This window comes from Lissotriton helveticus, assembly GCF_964261635.1.
Source record: "Lissotriton helveticus chromosome 1_1 unlocalized genomic scaffold, aLisHel1.1 SUPER_1_unloc_1, whole genome shotgun sequence".
Taxonomy (NCBI): Eukaryota; Metazoa; Chordata; class Amphibia; order Caudata; family Salamandridae; genus Lissotriton; species Lissotriton helveticus.
The window spans coordinates 3077594-3097339 of NW_027611648.1; the positions used below are offsets into that span (position 1 = coordinate 3077594).

Consider the following 19746-nt stretch of genomic DNA (forward strand, 5'->3'; position numbering starts at 1 on the left):
TATTGTGCGCCATGCCATCACCACCATGGATGCGCCACATTTATAATGTGGCGCACCATGGGGCAAAAACGGCACAGATACGTGACGCATCAGTGCCGTAAAGGCTGCACATGGCTAGAGATGCGTCACAAGCACAACACAGCTCCAGCAATACTCTGGGGGACCTATGCTCACAATTCAATGTCATTCCTTACACCTGCTACAAGCAGGCGCAGGATTTTGACGCATCATGGGCCCAAAAATGAGTGAAATTTTTTAGATTTTACTCAGCCACTTTTGAGAGGTGTTCCTGCGCCGGAACCCCCCTCCCCACCGTGCAGGAACGTCTCCTTCTGGCGCAGGGCTTTACAACGTGACGCATCTCCCAGATGCGTCACGATGTAAATACCCTGCACCATGGCGCGTCTATTGGGCCCAGCGTAAAAGAGGTGCAAGGGGGTTGTAAATCTGCCAACACGTACAAATTCACCCAGGCAGTTTCACCAGCAGTGCAAAGGGAAGCATAGACTTGTAACATATTTATGTACATATGTTACATTCAAATGCTTCAGAAGTACTACAGTATACTGTAAGTAAACACCTTATAGACTTATGCTGTAGCACTTCCTTATAGTTCTGCACTTTCACATTCATCATAACTACTAATGTATTCTTTCATTCATTTATGCACTACACATTCATTCAAAAACACTTGTACACACTATTATACTAATGTAGCTCTTTATTTGACCAGTGAACTTAGTTCTTAAAAAAACTTTTTTTTTAACTTTTTGTTAGTTTTGAATTTTTTTTGTATTTTTTTAACAGTTTTTAAAAAAAATTTAAGGAAAAAAAGGAACTGTGCAAACAAAAAAGTGTCCAACGGGAGCAAATAAACAAAAAAAAATTAGCGGCTGGGGCAATGGTGCTCCTGTTGGCGCTGGCAAATCAAAGAAATTGATTGCTCCCCATATGCCAATATCTCATCGCAAAATATACAACAACACATTATGTGTCTAAAATTGGGTTGGATGTCCGGAATCAAGTCTCCAAAAGCGGGTTGGATGTCTGGATGTGGACTGGATGGTGCTGTAGATGGTGCTGTTGAAGTGCCGGAAACAGCAGGTGGAGGGTCGTCCTGCAGCCTAGCACATGAAGCTCTCTCATAATTGCGAGGATGGAGGGTCTTCACGTGACGAACCATCCTGGCATTTCCAAATGAATACTTTTTGGTCGGATCTCCTCTAGATAGTGTGGTCCCACACACCTTGCAGGTGACCTTCGCAGCATTTACTTTCTTCTCTCCATTTGGAAAGGTGAAAAATTTCCAAATTAATGCTTCTTTTCTTTTTGGCCGTGCCTCCTCCGCCACAAATTCCTCTTCTGAAGAGTGTTCAGAAGAATCTTCTTTCTTAAGTGCAGCCATATTAAACTTCTCTTCCAAGACACAGGAGCTCCAGAAAAGAGATGGTTCCTCTGTGAAAGTCAAAGAAGAATGATTAAAATGGGTGGGGTCTTTCAACAGTTGGAATAGGAAGTATTATGAACTTGGCGAGTGCCCCTGTGTATAGAGGTATTTTCTATACACAGAGGCACTCGCCAAGGCTGCCAACTTTCACCTTTATTATTTACACTTTATATTAAACCTTTTAATTTCTCCCTGCAAGCTAACCCTCAATTCACCCCAATAATGCAAGGTACAAGTATTTTAAAGGTAACAGCCTAAGCAGATGATTTAGCTATATTTTCACTTGACCCGGTAAGAGCAATGATAGAAATAGAAAAAGAAGCTGATAGCTTCGGCAAACTATCCGGATACAAGCTGAACGCACACAAAACACAAGTGGTGGTTAACTTTAATACTGGGCTAGCCTAAATGGGGTCTGTCCGGTAGCTGTTTATTTGGGGGTTAGAGTAACCGCGCGCGTTAACCAAATAATCTCATTAAATTATGAGGTACTATTTAAAGAAACAGCAGCTCTTTAAAAAAAATGGCATAAACTCCCGATTGGCATTGTGGGTCGTGCAAACATAATAAAGATGAAGATATTACCAAGATTTATATATCTTTTCAGGTCTATTCCTTTACGAGTTCCCAATAGTTTTTTTAAAAGGCTAGATGGCCTTTTCAGTAGCTTCCTTTGGGGTTATAAGACTGCACGAAGAGCAATGTCCTTACTGAAGTGCCCTTTTGAACAAGGGGGCATACATTTCCCAGACTTTAAAATGTATTTCTGGTCTTCTTTTACAGCACGTCTCCAGAGCCTATTAGTGCACTCTTGTCCAACTTTTTTTCATCAATTGCTATTAGGTGAAATTAGCAATATGTATATTTACAAGACTACTGACCCCAATTACTTTAAGCGGGTTAAATTTAAGACGATACGGGACACCATTTTTTTCTGGAGAAATATTTTTAATAGCTGTGGCCAATCTTACTACCATGATAAACTACCGCTGTGGAACAATCCAATGCTCCCGGAGATTTTTCACGATAATATACTACGACATTGGGCGGAGTTAGGGATCAAGACATAAGGTGATTTATACGGTCACGTAGGGCTTGCATCATTTGAGAAACTACAAAATGTGTTCAAACTGCCGGACTAGATGTTTTTTAAATATTTACAAATTAATAGATTTCTGGGGACACATCTGAAATTGACTAGTATTGCGGAGTTTGATGTATGGGACTTCTTATATCAGAGCAGTGCTAAAAGTAAGAGCAGTGGCATGTACAAAATCCTCACTAGTAATCGAAAAGGGGACAGCAATAAACTGGCCCAAAAATGGAGCATGATGCTGGGCGAGGAAATCTCAGAAAAAGATATTGAGCAAAGTCTACATACAGTGAGGGAGTCTGTTCATGCTACTAATCTACAAATGCAGCAATTCCGTACTATTTGTAATTTATATTACACACCTGAACGAATAACCAAATGGGCTCATACTAATCAAACTAGTACACGTACGAAATGCCCTAAATGTGATCATGTACATATATTTATATAGCGCAAATCACCGACACGGTATCTAAGCGCTTGCTTAGGGAACCCGTCCTGGTATTCCCCTGTGAGATACCCCGGCAGGGTATCCACAAGGTGAAAGCCAGGCATCCCGCCGCGAGGGGCCGTAGTGGAGATTAAGCAAGCTATTGCCCAGAGTCGCAGAGTGTGACCCCGTGAGTCGAGTAGGCACCGGAGCGAGAATTATCGAGTCTGTGGAATTTATGAGCCCGAGACCCGCCGAGGCGGGGAATCGAACCCTGGTCCACGGCCGATCTCAGCTTCCGGGTCTGCCGCCTCTAACCACTGAGCCACGCTTCTCCACAATGCAGGTTTGATACACATGCTTCTAGAATATCCTAAATTGAAGGACTTTTGGCAACAGCTTGCTCAAGTCTGCTCTGAGAAATTAGGGATTGATTTTTTTTATAAACTCAAGGGATATTATTTTGGGACCTTGCAAGTACAGCTATCAACAGAATCGGCTATTATTGATATTGTCTGTGATGGCTAGATTGACTATTGCTAGAGCTTGGATTGATGTACAACCTCCTAACTTTAGGGACTGGTGGGCTTTGTTGAAGGAGACACACTCAATGGAACAAGAACTGGCAAAGTCTAGGGGCTTACAGGCCCAGAATAAATTTTATTCTGTTTGGGGACCAATTTCAGAAGGTTTTTGGAAGGAACTAGAATGAACAGGTTATACATGACGTTTTTTTGTATTAGCGTAATCTTTATACTATTTGAATATAAGCTCTATGTCTTTCTCTTTTTCTTTATAATATTACTATTGTTCAAATGCTAAAAACCCTGATTATTGCAATATTGTACAAAACTCGGAATACTGTGTATATTATTTTTGCTGACTTGTTGAATAAATAAAAATATATAAAAAAAAGAGGAAGTATTATGATCAAATCAAATCTCTTATTTTGAAGTCACATGGCATGCGCATACGGTACGCTTATGGTGCGCGTACGTACGACGTACTGCCGCGATTTGAGTAATTGCTTTTAAAAGTAATATACGCTTATCAAAAGTTAAAAAAACTATTTTCGTGATTATCTCAGATAATGTTTTGCCTCAATATTGACATTAAATACACAGATATTCTTTTTAAACATTAACTTTCGGGGAGTACGCGTACGGTGCACGGTACAAACCTACCTGATGTCAAACGGAAGCGCCGAGGTGACGCGGAACACCAAGACATATTCGTAACGTATGCGCGGTTATGCGTACAGTACAAATAAAGATACAAAGGATGATGCGAGCACCGTACGCGTAGCGTACGTTTACCACAAAAAAATGCAAAAAGAAAATATATAGAATGAAATTTTAATATATTGAAAAAAAAAATCATTTTTGAATGTTGTTTTTTAATCTTTTACATTAAAAATATGTAATGTAATTTAAAAAATAAAATAACTACAAATAAATATTACAAAAATGTAGGAAATTAGTATAAAAAGAAATAAATATAATTATTAATACATTAAAAAATTGTCATTTACAAAACCTATGAAATTCACTGAAAAAGCCATAGGTTTTAGGCACGTTATAGTTAGGAATTAGCATTTAAAAAACCTTAGAAATTCACTGAAAAAACCATAGGTTTCACACATGTTATAGTTAGCTGGACATTTCACTCATACAAAACCATTGAAATTCCCCTGTTATAGTTAGTTCAGCTAACTATAACTCGCGCACCGCAATGCACTGCTGGTGACGTCACATATTACATTACTCATGACATGGTCAGTGACATCACTCATAACATCACTGATGACATCATCCAGTGAATGTGTGCCTTTCTGAAAAATAAATCTTTTTTATATATGTATATCTAAAGGTCGATGGAAGAATAAATGGGTAAATAAGTGTCTAAATGGATTTGATTTTGTAAAATTGATTGTATAACTGACTTATTAAGTGCATCTTAGTAAATACATGTATTAGCAAGTAATGTTTAAATATGTAAATATATCTGTATCAGTGTCTCAGTTTGTGTATAAGTGGCTGCTTGGGTTTGTGAGTAGCTACTTCTTTCCTGGACCTACCTGCAGTTTTGGACAAGGGGCAAACTTCCTGGTAGCACACGCTCCATGAGGGAAACGGCATCTGGCTCTTCTCAAATGCTGTGAGGGGAACGGCCATCGGAGCTTCCATTGCGGGACGGGACCACAACTCCCAGAAGCCCCAGTCCAGGCGCCTGCCAACAGCGTCATCAGGCGGCGCCAGGGCTCTATTAAAGACCAGTCGGTGCCCCGCGGCGCGGGAAGCGCGCGGGCGGATGCCGGGCTAAGCCCGGGCAAAGGGCGGGCTGTCTGTGGCCGTCAGAGGCTGGAGAAGGCTAGACTGGGCCACCCCCTAGGGCCTACCACCGGATTTGCCTACTGTTGTCAATGCTTCAGGGGAGATAGACATCTAGCAGATCCCGAAAGCATAACTGACGATCACTGACTATCCAGAGTTCTTTAAAGGTATTGTTTATCATCGTTGTTGCTCGCCCCTTTTTTCCTCAAACTATTAATAACACAGGTTGAGTCAGAGTTGGGTAGTACGTGGTAGCACTAGCCCCCGCACTAGTTCTGATCATGGCGAAGTGTAAGACCACACAGATTAGGGTGGGTGGAGGAGTGAAGGGGACCCTGGATGCTTTCATTTCAAGAGCAGAGTCCCTTCTAACACACAAAATACAGCTGACTGAGAAGAGACTGTCACTGGATACACTCATACCACGGGAATGATCCTCTATGGGAAAAATAGCGACGTGCCCGTCTCCCAGAATCGACACTCCCTCAGACCAGGTTATTCCTGCGCACACTACAACCATTCACTGCACTAAGGCACAAGTTCATGCCAACCCACTAACACAAGGGGTTGGCGAGTTAGCCAAACCAAATGAGCAGATCGGAATTGATTTAAATCTAGCACAAACCCCTATAGGCAAAAGAAAAGGGCACACGGCTATCCCTCTTGGGCCAGTGGAGACGGGTGGATTGGGGGAAGGGACAGCCCTAATAACAATGGATGTGGGCGAATCAGATTCCTCACAAGGGTCAGTTAGGGAAGTGGTCAAACGCTCCAAAAAGTCTCTACTCACCCCACCAGTCGTCACTAGGGCTACTGGTAACCAAGTTAAGGGTGGGTTGCATACAACAAGACCCAAAACTATATCCAAACGGAAAGGGGGTGACAAGATTAACATAGAAGTGGAGGGGGGAAATGTGAGCACAGCGCGTCAAAGTTGCCCAAATTGAGGAGGAGTGGATTGGTCCCAGGGAATTGCTATGGCGCTAGAGTCAAAGCTGGAATTGCTTTTAACTTCAAACCAGGGTCTGGTGCTCGAAGAAATAAATAGACTAGAAGGGAAAATATGCAGGATATTAGAGCAAGATAGGGGGCAACCAATCGTGATTAGTGCACGGGCGGCGGATGAGAGGACAGGGTCCGTGCATTGCCTGGGGCCAACAAACACCAATAAGGGAATAGTGGAGGGAAACTCTTATGTCAACAAGCCTACGGGCAAGAAAGAGGTAGCCAAGGAGGGGCTAAGGGCAAACACCAGGAGCCCAATTAGCATGGGGCCAAGTAACACCTCTAACCTCTCTACAGCTACCACACATAACGAGGGAAGAAAGGAGACTGCCACTGTCCCAACTATAAATCCAACTAACTATGTACGCAGTACCCAGGGTCTGCAGACTCTGGACTTACCGCCCGGCATCCTGTCCCTACACTATAGTATTAACAGGGGTCCCAGCATGTAGCCAGGATAGAGAAGAAACAACAAGAACTCTGATTAATAAGGCAGCACATTGGATGACTAACAATACGAATGCGAGTAAATTCCATCACAGGCACATTCTCATGGCAAGGAGGGTGGCATGGATAGGAGCTAGTAAGAAGAAGTTTGCAGGAGATTGTGTAATCGTAAAACTCAGGCATCCAGAGTTGGTTAGGGACTTGCTCTCCTCCCGTCAGTGGGGCCCCCATCAGGCAGATGGTGGGTCTTGCATAAAAATGCTGCCCTCGAGTTTTTTTTACAGGGACACAGTCAGAGAGGTAGGCAATGAAGGCCACAGGCGGTTCATGAATGTTCCAGGATGGGAGGATCGGTCTAGACAAGTAACCAACAGATATGCCCCACTTGCTAGTGCATTCATACTGGATGAATTAGATTGACTGGGAGCAGGGGGGATCTGAAGAGGTTATAATACAGGATAGCTCCCTCAGGACTGAAGTTAAAGGAATGGTACGCACAACAGAGTCAAGCAACCCAACCCCCTCGGAAGTGCATTGGGAACAGTCGAGGGAGGGCAATGAACTGATTGTAAGACGGTTGGAGACGCCTTTAATACTAGGGAAGGGCACCACGGGGAATAGCACGGATGATCTTACAACCAGTGAGATTAGAGCGGTCTCATGGAATATTGCAGGATTATCGCCCAAAATACAAAATAAAGAATGGTTACACTATATTAGAAAATTTCATATCATCCGCCTTCAGGAAACCTGGGAAACTAATATCAGTGCCCCTCACCTAGACGGATACAAAATGTTTTTTTCCCGGCACGCAAAACAACCATGGGTCGTGCCAAGGGCGGCCTAATTAGTTATGTGATACAAAAGGGGATGATGGATGGAGCGTTTGAGCAAATCAAACACTCAACCCAGTCAACTGATCTGGGTTTAATCCATCACCATTTTTTAGCTCACTCAGCCACCCCAGTTCAGACATGGCCATATGCAAATCAGTCTGACCCTGTGCCTCATGGGAACAGTCCAGCCAGAACGGCCAAGCCATGCCTTCTCTGGACCGGAAACAAGCATCCTGGGACCGGTTTCGGATTCATAATCCTCATCATCCAGGCTATCTTAAATCCAGTGGCCAAGTGAGCAAGGGACTCACGTCTGAGCATACCCTGCCAACTTAGGGTGAACAAAGCGATACAAAAGGGGATGATGGACGGAGCATTTGAGTCCCATGCTCTCCACACCACTGGAGTCAAGCTATCCTGGCTGAAGACGGCTGATAGCCAGAAACCAGTCCAAGGATGCTTGATTCCGGTCCAGGAAAGAAATGGCTTGGCAGTTCGGGCTGGACTGTTCCCATGAGGCACAGGGTCAAGGCTGATTTGCATATGGCCATGTCTGAACTGGGGTGGTGTGGAGTGCAAAAAAAACCGATGGATTTAGGCCCAGATCTCTGTACTAGGGAGAATGTATGACAATGATCTGCATTCTGTCCATCAATTGTTGTTTTTGCATTTGTCACCCCGAGTGGTATGGGTATGCTCAGACGTGAGTCCCATGCTCTCCACACCACTGGAGTCAAGCTATCCTGGCTGAAGACAGCTGATAGCCAGAAACCGGTCCTTGGATGCTTGATTCCGGTCCAGGAAAGACATGGCTTGGCAGTTCGGGCTGGACTGTTCCCATGAGGCACAGGGTCAAGGCTGATTTGCATATGGCCATGTCTGAACTGGGGTGGTATGAAGTGCAAAAAAAACGATGGATTTAGGCCCAGATCTCTGTACTGGGGTGAATGTATGACATTGATCTGCATTCTGTCCATCAATTGTTGTTTTTGTAATTAGTTATGTGGACCTGACAATGTAAGGGACCTGGGAAGACTTGGGTTGGGACTCGGAATTCATGCAAGGAATTAGGTACTGCAAGAACGGACTAAAATTAATTTTTATAAATTTTTATAACGCAATAGTGGCGGGACAGACCACGTAAATACTGTGTGAGCTGGATGAGAGGTTGGCTGGCATACAGGAGGCAGGGGATACACTCTCCCAGTTGATAATAGTGGGCGATTTCAACTGCCACCAGTGCCCCTTCTTGAAATGGGGCAGGGAAGAATGGGCCGGCATTTAGAACACTCAAAAGAGGGCAGGGAATTAAGTAAGATCCTGGGCACACATGCCCTCACACATACGATGGACTTGATCAAAAGAGGGGAAAACAATATAGTCATCCCAACCTTTAAAGGTAGGGGAACAGATACCATCATTGACTTCATCTTCGTAATAAACACGCTTAAACGAAGGGTCACAAATGTCAGCATAGAGGTTAGCGTCTTTAGTGACCGTAACCCACTGGTATTGTCCATTAGGGATACTAACCCATCGACCGAGCCCGGTCAAAGGAAATCTAGCATCTTAGGTAAAGCCACGGATCAGGGCAGGAGACTGAGATGGAAGAACATAGATGGGGAAGCGTTTTATAGAACGCTTCTCGCCAAGTCCGAAAGCCAGATTTGGAAATGCCTAGACCCAGCAGTGGAGGGGAATTAATTGATCAGTGCATTTGAGAGCACAGCACATCGACGGGCTATTGAGGGGCAAAAAGACGAAACATGACCCAATGCACCCTAAATGGTTTGACCACGAATGCACCTTGGCACAGAGGGTACTGAAGCTAGCACTCAAAACCGTCCCAAAAGATAAAACTAAGGTAGTTGACTGTAGAGCACACTATAAAAGGGCCATTAAACAACGTAAAACCAGGCTACAGAACCAGGCATGGGAGACGCTAAAAGACACCGCAGAGCGCTGGGATATGAATGAATTTTGGAGAGTAATTAACGATCCTTGCTTTAAGGAATCGAATAAATCGAAGGTGGCCTGTCACATTCTTCCGGACTCGTGGGTGGAGCATTTCAAAGGCCTGTATAATTACGGTGGCTCGGAAGATTCAATAGTATTAGATACAGGAAATGTAAATAGCATGCAGATAAGCTTTTTCCTGGGAGAGATCAAGGCAGGAATAGACGGGATGACACGAAATAAGGCCCCAGGCCCCGATGGGATCCCGTCAGACCTTTTCAAGAGCCAGGTAGACCTTTTGGCCCCCATACTCACAAGAGTTCTCAGTACAGCAGTGGAATCAGGGATGCCTAGGTCATGGTCCACGGCCATCATAGTACCAATTTTTAAAAAGGGAAACAGGAGTGACCCACAATGTTACCGCCCGATCTCGTTAATAGATGTGACAGTGAAAATATTGGGAAGGGCTATCCTTAATCGGTTGATGGATTGGGCGGAGGAACATGACATTATCTCGGACACCCAGTATGGGTTTAGAAATGGCCGATCCACAACGGACCAATGCCTTAATTTATACCACCTGGTGGCCAAGTACACCACGTCAAGTAAGGGGACGGTGTACTTGGCCTTTATGGATCTGACGGCAGCCTTCGACCGGGTCAATCGGAAGAAACTGTGGGAATCCCTAGGGTTGCTTGGTGTTGACCTAGGCCGATAAATATTTTGAGAGTGCTCCACCAGAACACCGCGGCACAGGTTAGATTCAATGAAGAGGGGAACACTACTAATCATTTCCCTTGCTCAAGGGGTGTGAGGCAGGGATGTATCCTGGCGCCTTTTCTATTTACATTATATATAAATGGACTAGACAAGGCGCTCTGAGATTTAGGGGTGGACTGTCTGTGCATAGGTAGGAGAGGTATACCGGTCCTACTATACTCGGATTACAGTCTCTTATTGATGGCTTTGTCAGCTTTATGGAGGATCTAGACCTATCACCCAATCTCACTAAATCATGCGTAATGGAAACAGGGAAAAGACCATCCAAGAATTTTATCTTTACAATTGGGTCTCACAAATTAGAAAAAGTGCAGGCATTTAATTATTTAGGGATTTTATTTGATAAGCACCTCAGTTTTAAAACATTGATTAACGATAAATGTAGCTCACAAATTAGCTCGGTGGGCTCAATTATGAATTTTGCAAAAAGACTAGGCCGCTGGTCACAGAATTAAATAATGCATCTGTATAGTTCTGTATGCTGTGCTAAGACCTTGTCTGGAAGTGAGGTATGGGGTTTTAGAGATACAAGCGCTGATTCAAAATAAGGAAAATAAATTCCTGAGAAGGGTTCTGCAGGTACCACGAAGTACGCCTTCCCATATTGTCCATGAGGAGTTAGGCCTCACTAATATTAGTGATAGGCTAAGACTTAAACCCATAACCTGTTGGATTAAAATATGGACGAACCCTGAATCCACATTAACTATGTAAATACTAATGGACTGCATTGCCCTGGATAGGGGACGAATGATACCTTGGCTCAAATATGTAAGGGAAACCTTGAAAGGGTTGGGTTATGTCAAGTATTTTGATGAACCCACTAAACTTACGCCTAAAGACAAGGGTATCATAAAGATGGAATTCTCAGCAAATGAAAGGGAGGACAGAGAGTTGATGAAATCTTCTGTGAGAGCCCACTTGCTAACTAAATCAACTCCAGGAATGGAATTTTACCTGTCCCATATGTACAACAAACACGACAGATTCCTAATGACCAGATTTAGGCTGAATCTTTTGCATCACATTTTATCAGTTCCAGCAGGGTACACATCAGATATCGAGATAAAGGGACCGTGCGGCTGCGACACTCTCCACTTCGTTTTAATATGTCCCTTTTATGCGTACCCAAGGACAATGTTTTTAAAAGCTATTTTAAGGCAAATCAGATTCAACGAGGCAAACGTGGCACTATTGTTTTTGAAATTGTCATCAGATCCACTAACGCTGTTTAGCACTGTAAATTTTTTAAGATCGGCTGTGAGACTAAAGAACACTAGAGGCGACGAGTAACTGTTCATGATCCTCCTTGGTGACAGAAGGGTTGGCTGCACCAACATTGCCAAGGATTCTTGTTTTTACTGTATAAATCGCTTTTAATATGACTTTTAGGACATGAAACAATTTTACTGTGAATGTTCATAGATTCTTTAATTTTATTACGTAATTTTAGTGGTTGTAATGCCTTTCTTTTTTACTAATACTGCACTTTGTATGGTATTGTTTTTATACAGAATAAAGTAATTTGATTGATTGATTGATTGAGTAGCTACATGAGTGTCTATATGGGTTATTAGTTGGTTTTTTGAGTATCAGAATGAGTGTCTGTATGGTTTGGTGGGGGTATTAGTGCACAGATGCATGAATGACTAACTCACTGTTTGTATGTGTTTTGAAGACAGCATGTGTGCAGGACTGTATGGGTGGATGAGTGTGTGTATGGGTGTGAATGACTGTCTCAATAGGATCTTTATGAGTAACTACATATATTTTAAACTAGTATATGTGAGTATTGATGTATATAAGTGAGTATATGTGAGAGTGAGAGATTGGAAGAGTTCCTGTATAAATAAGTATGTGTTTCTATAAGTGATTGTTTAAGAGAGTAAGTATGTGTACGTTTCTGTAGAAGTAAGTGCAGTGGTGTGTGTATAGCTGTATATGCAAGTAAATGGATGTTTATTTGCATGTGTGAGTATGTGTGTGAGTAACAATGGATGAGTATCGGTGTGTAACAGGATGTATAGGTGTATCACTACATATGATGAGTGAGTACATGTATGAGTGACTATATAGAACTGTTGGTGAATGAGTGGATGGATGTGTATGTAGATGTTGGAATTACTGACTAGGTTGTTGTAACTGGTATTGGTATTTCCATTTTTTGAACATTTTAGTTTCTATTTTTGAATGTGTGTATCAAAGGTTATATTAGGTCTGCTACTCTTTCACAAGGATGATATCATTTGAGATGTCATCAGTGATTTCATGAGTGATGTCACTGACCATGTCATGAGTGATGTAATATGTGACGTTATCAGCCGTGCATTGCAGGCGCGCGAGTTATAGTTAGCTGAACTAACTATAATGGGGGAATTTCAATGGTTTTGTATGAGTGAAATGTCCAGCTAACTATAACGTGGCGGAAACCTATGGTTTATTCAGTGAATTTCAAAGCTTTTGTAAATGATAATTTTTAAATGTATTGTTATATTTTTTTTACACTGATTTACCACATTGTTTTAAAATATTTAATTTTATTAATTGCATTACATTTTTTTAATATACATTGAAAAAAAATGTTTTTAAAAATATTGAAATTGTAATATTTATTTGTTTATTTTATATATTTTTTAATTTATATATATTTTATATAGTAGGCAATGATATCCTATGGAAGGAAATTCAAGTTACTGGTAAGTACAGTTAAAATTACTTTTCAGGATCAGTAGTGGGCTGAAATATGCAGCACTGAGGTCTCTCCTGATAACAGGTGAGTAAATCGGAATTCGTAGTTCAGCTCATTTTAAAGGAATTTTTTTAAGTTCCAAAACTCCACACTTTGAAGAATTTCCAAGTGAAACCAGTCAATGTTAGCCTATGGAAGGGAATTCAAGTTACTGTAACTACGGTTAGAATAACTTTTCAGGATCAGTGGTGGGCTGAAAGATGCAGCACTGAGGTATCTTCTGATAACAGGTGAGTAAATCGGAATTAGCTGTTCCTCTGATTTTAGAGGAAAATTTGTACGTTTCAAAAATAGACACTGAAACTTTTCCGGTGAAAATCACACAATAGATTCCTATGGAAGGAAATACAAGTTACTGGTAAGTACGCTTAGAATTACTTTTCGGGGTCCGTACTGGGCTAAAAGATGCAGCACTGACGTCTCTCGTGATAACAGGTCAGTAAATCGGAATTCGTAGTTTGGCTGATTGTAGAGGAATATTTTGCTCAATAGTGAAGGAAGGGGGCAGGGCCTGAGGTGACATGTGTGCAAACACGCCCTGTGGCGCGTTTTAAGTTGGGAAATTAATTCCTCTTCAATCCAGAGGTCCCCTAGGGGCCAACTAGCCCACCAGGTACCTCCAGTATGCGCCAGGAAGCTGCATTACAGAGATTTGTTCAGGGGGCATGCCCCCTTTTTACAACACTCTGCAACGCAGCTCCGTGGCGCTTACTGGAGGTACCTATTGGGCTAGTTGGCCCCTAGAGGACCTCTGGATTGAAGAGGAATTAATTTCCCAACTTACAACGTGCCACAGGGCATGTTTGCACACATATCACCTCATGCCCCGCCCCCGATCTTCACCACTGTGCAAATGCGCCCCGTAGCGCGTTCCAAGTTGGGGTATTAAGTCCCCTCGTATACTGGGGTCCCTGAGGTCCAACTAGCCCACCAGGAACCTCCAGTATGCGCCAGGATACTGGAGGTTCCTGGTGGGATAGCTGGCCCTGGGGGGTGGCAGTCCCCAGGGCCACCACAAGGCTCCAGGAGGGGCGGTGCGCGGCCCCCCTCCCAACATTTAAAAGCCCTGAGGGTGGTGGTCCCCGGTGCTGGGGGGTCTGTCACGGACGACAGGAGAGGCAAAAGGAAGTCTGTCTAAAGGCCGACTGGGTAGGAGACGTCCAAGGAGGGAATCCCCGACCTGTCTCCCCTATAGCTAAACCAGGTAGCTCCATCGGGCATCAGACAAAATAACTAGCTCTCAATTGACGAGGGAAAATTCACAGATAAACAGGGTGGGGACTAAGGGCCAGGACAGGTGAGGGCAAAGGTCAGTAGCAGGAAAGTGGAGAAGAGTAGAGCGGGGAGGGGTAGGGGGTAGGGAGAGGAGCGAGATAAGGTCAGGAGAGACGCAGGAGGGTTTGTTGCGCCTCTCATTTTAGGCAGGTGCAGGCAGTATTTCAGGAGCGATCACGGTGTGAACAGCCCATTATCAGGAGCAGTACCCAACTCCTCTGCAGCAAGCTTAGCAGAGTATATAACAAGAAATACCATAAAGGGACCTGCAGAACTGTTCAAAGCTACCAGCTTACTGAAAACCATACAACTGCGCGTCTGACTGTGAGACTTCATCATCCAGCACACTGCTACATCTTGCGTCCCCTAACACTTTATCATCCACATCACTGCTACGTGTTGTGCCCCCTTTTCACATGAAATGGAAACACTTCTCACATAGAATCAAACCAAAGGCAACATCCTTCCAACCACATACCCTACATGATGTAAGCACGCTACATCCTGTAGGGTGTGTGTTGGACCTGGCCCTTTTGGCAGGTTCACCCCGAAACATTTTGCTTTTTCCTAGCCTGTTTCTGGAACCTGGTGTTGGTGATTTTAGGCCTTGGCGCACTTTTACACTGTGGTACAGTGTAAAGTGCGTGACCTCTCTGTGTATGTGTGGTGAGTGGCCTGCCCTCCCATAGGAATGAATGGGGAATATGTATGCCCATGGTAGTTCCTGATGTGTGGGGAGTGCAGGGTCAAGTTTGATATGTGCGAACTCGTGAGATTGAATGCTGCGTAATGGTGTATGCGGCATGGTTGTGTCTAGTCTAGAAGTGCCACTTTGCGAAGTTGGTATATTTGTGTAATTTGTGCCTGGCGTGTGATTGGCTGGCGAGCCTGTCCCAGAGTGCCTGGGCCTGCTTGTGGATTGACTGTCTGGTCTGAGGGTGACAGGGGCTGCAGAGCCCCCAGGAGGTTATCTGAGTCAGCCCGTGGATGAAAGGCAGCATCTGCTGCCAAGGAAGTGGGTGGAGATAGCACCAGAGTGTGAATGAGGCTGTGCCTGCCTGCCACAATGCTGGCTCCACCTCCCCGCTGGGCGACTGTCACCTCTGTCCCTGATACTGACAGGACTTCCCTATAACCAGTTCTAGCTGGTTCTCACACTGCCTGCTCAAAGACTTCAAAGACTTTTCCGTGTATAAGAAGGGGCTGTGTCCCCTTCCAAAATGTTCTTGTTTTTGGACTTGAATTTGCCAGGGGCGTGCTGCTGCTTGGGCTCAGGGGAATCCCTGATCCCTGCCCAGCCCCTGGACTCCTGATGGACTTTCCTGGATGCCTGGAGGACTCTTGCGGGACCCCTCTGCCTTGCTTGGGCTGATGGGGGGACTTGGCTTTGCCCTCTGGGACCTTTTTGCAGCATGGAGAAGCTGCATTTTCCTGCAGGAAGCGCTGTGCTTTCCTCTGAGCGCCTGGGAGCGCTCTGCCTGTTTCCTAGCGCTTGAGAGCGCTTTATTTTGGTCCCGTAGCGAGCGTGTCGCTATCACGCATTTTGCGTGAGGTTTTGCAGGTGCCACCCTGCTTCATGCCCGATATCGTTATGCTTTATTTTACGGGTGCCACCCCGTTTATTTAATTAATTAACGGGTGCTCACCCCGTTTCTACTTTTATTTGTGATACCGAGGGTGCCCACCCCTCATTTTGGCCCTTGAAATCACCGCCGAGGCCCGAGCCGTTTGGACAATGGCCGCCGGAGAGCCGTGCTGCGATTGGTGGGCCGCGGGGGGCCCGCCCTGGAAGGCCGCGCTCTGATTGGGCCGTTGCTGAGGGCCTGGCTGGGGAGCCGCGCTCTGGTTGACTGATCCCCGCCGTAGATGCTGCCGCGTCAAGAAGGGCTCGTCCAGGAGCCACGCTGGGATTGGTCCAGCGCTCGCCTCCTGTCCCGAGAGGTGCCGCCGCTGGAGAAGTCCTCCATCCAGTCTGGAAGCGCTGAGGGACTACCCGTCTGCACTGAGGAGCCCCCGGTGAGTGACGCCCGTAGTGAGGAAGGGCTGGGGGGGCTCCGCATTGCTGTATGGTGGTGCCGCTTCAAGGCACTGAGTAAGGGCGGCCCCGAATGGCAGCGGGTCACCCCACCGTGGTTACAGAGCCTGCGAGGGGCTCTTGAGGGCCCGCATTACTGTATGTTGGTGCCGCTTCGAGGCACTGAGTAAGGGAGGCCCGAATGGCAGTGGGTCGCCCCACCGTGGTTACAGAGCCCGCGAGGGGCTCTTGAGGGCCCGCATTGCTGTCCGTTATTAAGGGGCATTTGATATTTAAAATCCCGAAGGGCTCACCGCCCACATGATGTTTAGAGTTCAGTGAGGCTCTTGAGGGACACCACGTATGTGTTTAGAGAGCCTGTGTGGCTCCAACCCCTGCGGCGCAGTTTGTCTAGGGCCAGTGAGAGCCCTTGCCGCAGTTTGAAGTTCCCCAGCTGCCCAGCAATTAGTGGGCAGCTGCACCGTTTAGGTTTTGGGATGTTCACAGGTGCCCAGCAAGTAGTGGGCACCTGCACCGTTTAGGCCCCTGACATTGAGACTCAGGGCGTCTTAGCCCCAAAAATGCCAGTTGGCCTAGGGACTGCCACAGGTGGTGGCTTATGTAGGGTTTGCGCAATTGTATGGGTATTGCACCTCTGAATGTGATTTCTTGCATCATGTGTTATTCCTGCACCTCTGAATGTTTTTAGACATCATGTGATTTTTGCGCTATTGTATTGTTCTGGTACCTCTGAATGTATTTTTATTGCATCATGTGCTTTGTTCTTAACACCGCTGAATGTGTAGGTTTATGCATCATGTGTTTCCCTTTACTACTCCTCTGAATGTATATTTATGCATCATGGGTAATGTGTTTTTTCCTAGACCCCTAAATGCTGTGTGATACTTAGGTGGTTGTTCTTTTTGATGCAGGTGGTCCTAGTGAGGTCCTGGTCCCCTGCGTGACATTCTCCCATTCTCCTAAGGTGGTTAGGGTTGCGTAGGTGGTACTTACCGGTTACCAGTAGATACTGGTTGTGATTTATAACTGTTATTTTATATCCTTTTATTCTAATTTCTGACAGTATTTCTATTTCTAAAAGTGTTGATTCTGACAGTGGCCCATGTGGCCCTGTCCTGTAAATAATCCCTTATGAATATTGCCCGTGCCAGTTGGCACAATGTACATGTGTGATTTCTATCTGATGTGTTTTTGACAATACAGAAGTTATTTTCATATAACCTTGTGTGGAGTTCCTTTTGTGGTGTGCCTAGGATGTTGTTGCTGTGGTGCACTGGCGCAAATGCTTTACACATTGCCTCCGAGTTTAGCCTCATTGCTTGTGCCAAGCTACCAAGGGGGTGAGCAGGGGTTATCTTGGCGGGTGACTTCCTTGCCCTGACTAGAATGGTGGTTTCTGCCTGGCTTTGGCATCAGCCTTAGCCTACCAGAAATAGCCAGTTCTAGCAGTGTGTAGTTGGAAGGATGTTGGCTTTGTTTTCATTCTATGTGGGCAAACGCTACAGGCACCCAACATAGGGGTAGTAAGCGCTATAAAAATTCTGCAATACAACATAAAACAAGAAATCGCATATGTCTATAAGAAATGGCAGCTCTTGAGCTGATAGGGCTCAGGATCTCAAATCCTATCCACACCTGCATGCAGTCTACTGCTCTCTGTCACTCAGTGTACCAGAGTTCTCCTTGTACATTATACCACAGGTTCAACCCACCTATGATCAGTGGACACTTACTATATCATTCACCTGTGCACATCTACCTCTCTGAACCGCCGTACTATTACTGAATGTTTGTGGTGGCCGAACTGTTATGCTCAGAAGCCTGCCCCCACTATGAGATGATATCTTTTCTCTTTCATAGGTCCTCCCTGCAAGCCTCCTCCCACATTTCCACTTTCATCTTTTTCTGTAGGCCAGTGCAAAGTTGTCTGTTCTGCTAAAGCAACTTGCTCAATTCTCCATTACGTAAATTACACAAAATATCAAAAATTAGGCCAGCATGAACTTTCTCACACTTTTTTTGTTGCAAGGGACTATTTAGTCTAGAAAATATTTTGCAGGAGCCAGGCTAGAGTGTCACAAGAGGTATTTTCTCCTCAAAGTAATTCCCTTGCTTACTTCTCAAATGAGTTTTGAACACACTTTTTGCCCTTGTGTTTTATTTTTTCTCTGAATATTCTAGTTTGGTAAAAAATTAGTTCAGCATCCCATAAAAAACATCAGTCGCTTGAATTATTTTTAAGATAAAGTATGAAATTAGAATTTGCTTTTTCTTCTCTTCTTAGTATCCTTTCGTTTACCGGGCCAGTGCCAACTGTCGACTTGCTTGTGTGGGATTCAATGCTTGAAAACGGGTTTTCCTTGTACCGGCTTTAGTTATCACTTTGATCAGATAGCCATCCAAGTCGACCTGAAACATGGGAGTTTCATATGGCAGAGCAATGCGTGTTCCATTCAGCTTCACAGTAAGATGCTGGTGGAGGCTGATGCTGGTATCTTCACTCGCTTGTTCGCCCATATCATCCATCTCGATCTCTCCATTCTTCAACACAAAAAAAGTTTGTCATCCCCAAAATCAAGCTCTCCCGTATGGGCGGTAAATCTTTTTCCTATCAAGGGCCCTTGCTATGGAACTCCCTGCCTTTTTCAGGACGTAACGAGACCAATTACATCAAATTCCGTAAAGCTTTAAAAACTTGGCTATTTAACATCTAGGCACTCGTCTATACCTACCCTATTAACACAACTCTACAATTCCGCGCCGGGAAACCCTTTGTGGATAGTTGTTGCGCGCTATAAATGCAATAATAAATAAATAAATAAAATGCTGCTCTCCCCATCACAAGATCCACCGACTTGGTCCAGGAAAAGGAGTGGGTCCCTTCGGCATCGTTCTTTACCAGGACCTGAAAGGTTGAGGTAGAGGAGGAGCAGTCTTTGGTGAAAACATACTGACGTGTTCCCTATCTTGCCTTTCACACAGGCGCAGATGGTGTAGTTAATGGACGCCCACATTTCTCCATCCCTGAACAGCTTGCTGCCAGACTTGCACACTTTCACTTCCTGGGTGGGGACATACATGACACGCTCATCACAACAGGGCTTTGTGCTCTTGTTGCAGGCTTTAGGGGCGCATTTCTTCTTGCAAACAAAGGTGGAGTCCCTGCAGGTGCATGCTGTGCAGTTGTCATAAACTTCACTGTGAAAGAGGCCGCTTCCTAAAGGGAGGTCAATCACTTTTCGCTGGTCTAGGCATTTGAGGCAACATCGCCCCGTAGGAATGTGACTGAGATGCTGGGGACATGATAGAATGGGACAGACTTCTTTTATGCACTGTGTCCTGCCTCCAATGCAACACCAC

At 44.7% G+C, this 19746-nt stretch overlaps 1 protein-coding gene and 1 long non-coding RNA gene across 6 annotated transcripts in view; one reads left to right on the plus strand and one right to left on the minus strand.

The window, feature by feature from the left end:
- Positions 1–19746, plus strand: part of LOC144805407 (uncharacterized) — a 288842-nt gene that overhangs the window by 229529 nt on the left and 39567 nt on the right. The window lies entirely within an intron of this gene.
- LOC144805406 (uncharacterized) overlaps positions 710–19746 on the minus strand; it is a 75771-nt gene continuing 56734 nt past the window's right edge. For all 5 annotated transcript variants that reach the window (XM_078671970.1, XM_078671968.1, XM_078671971.1 and 2 more), the window contains one exon: positions 710–1455. In XM_078671970.1, the coding sequence (XP_078528096.1) occupies positions 887–1455 (569 nt within the window). In that variant the 3' untranslated portion in view covers positions 710–886. The remainder of the gene's footprint in view (positions 1456–19746) is intronic.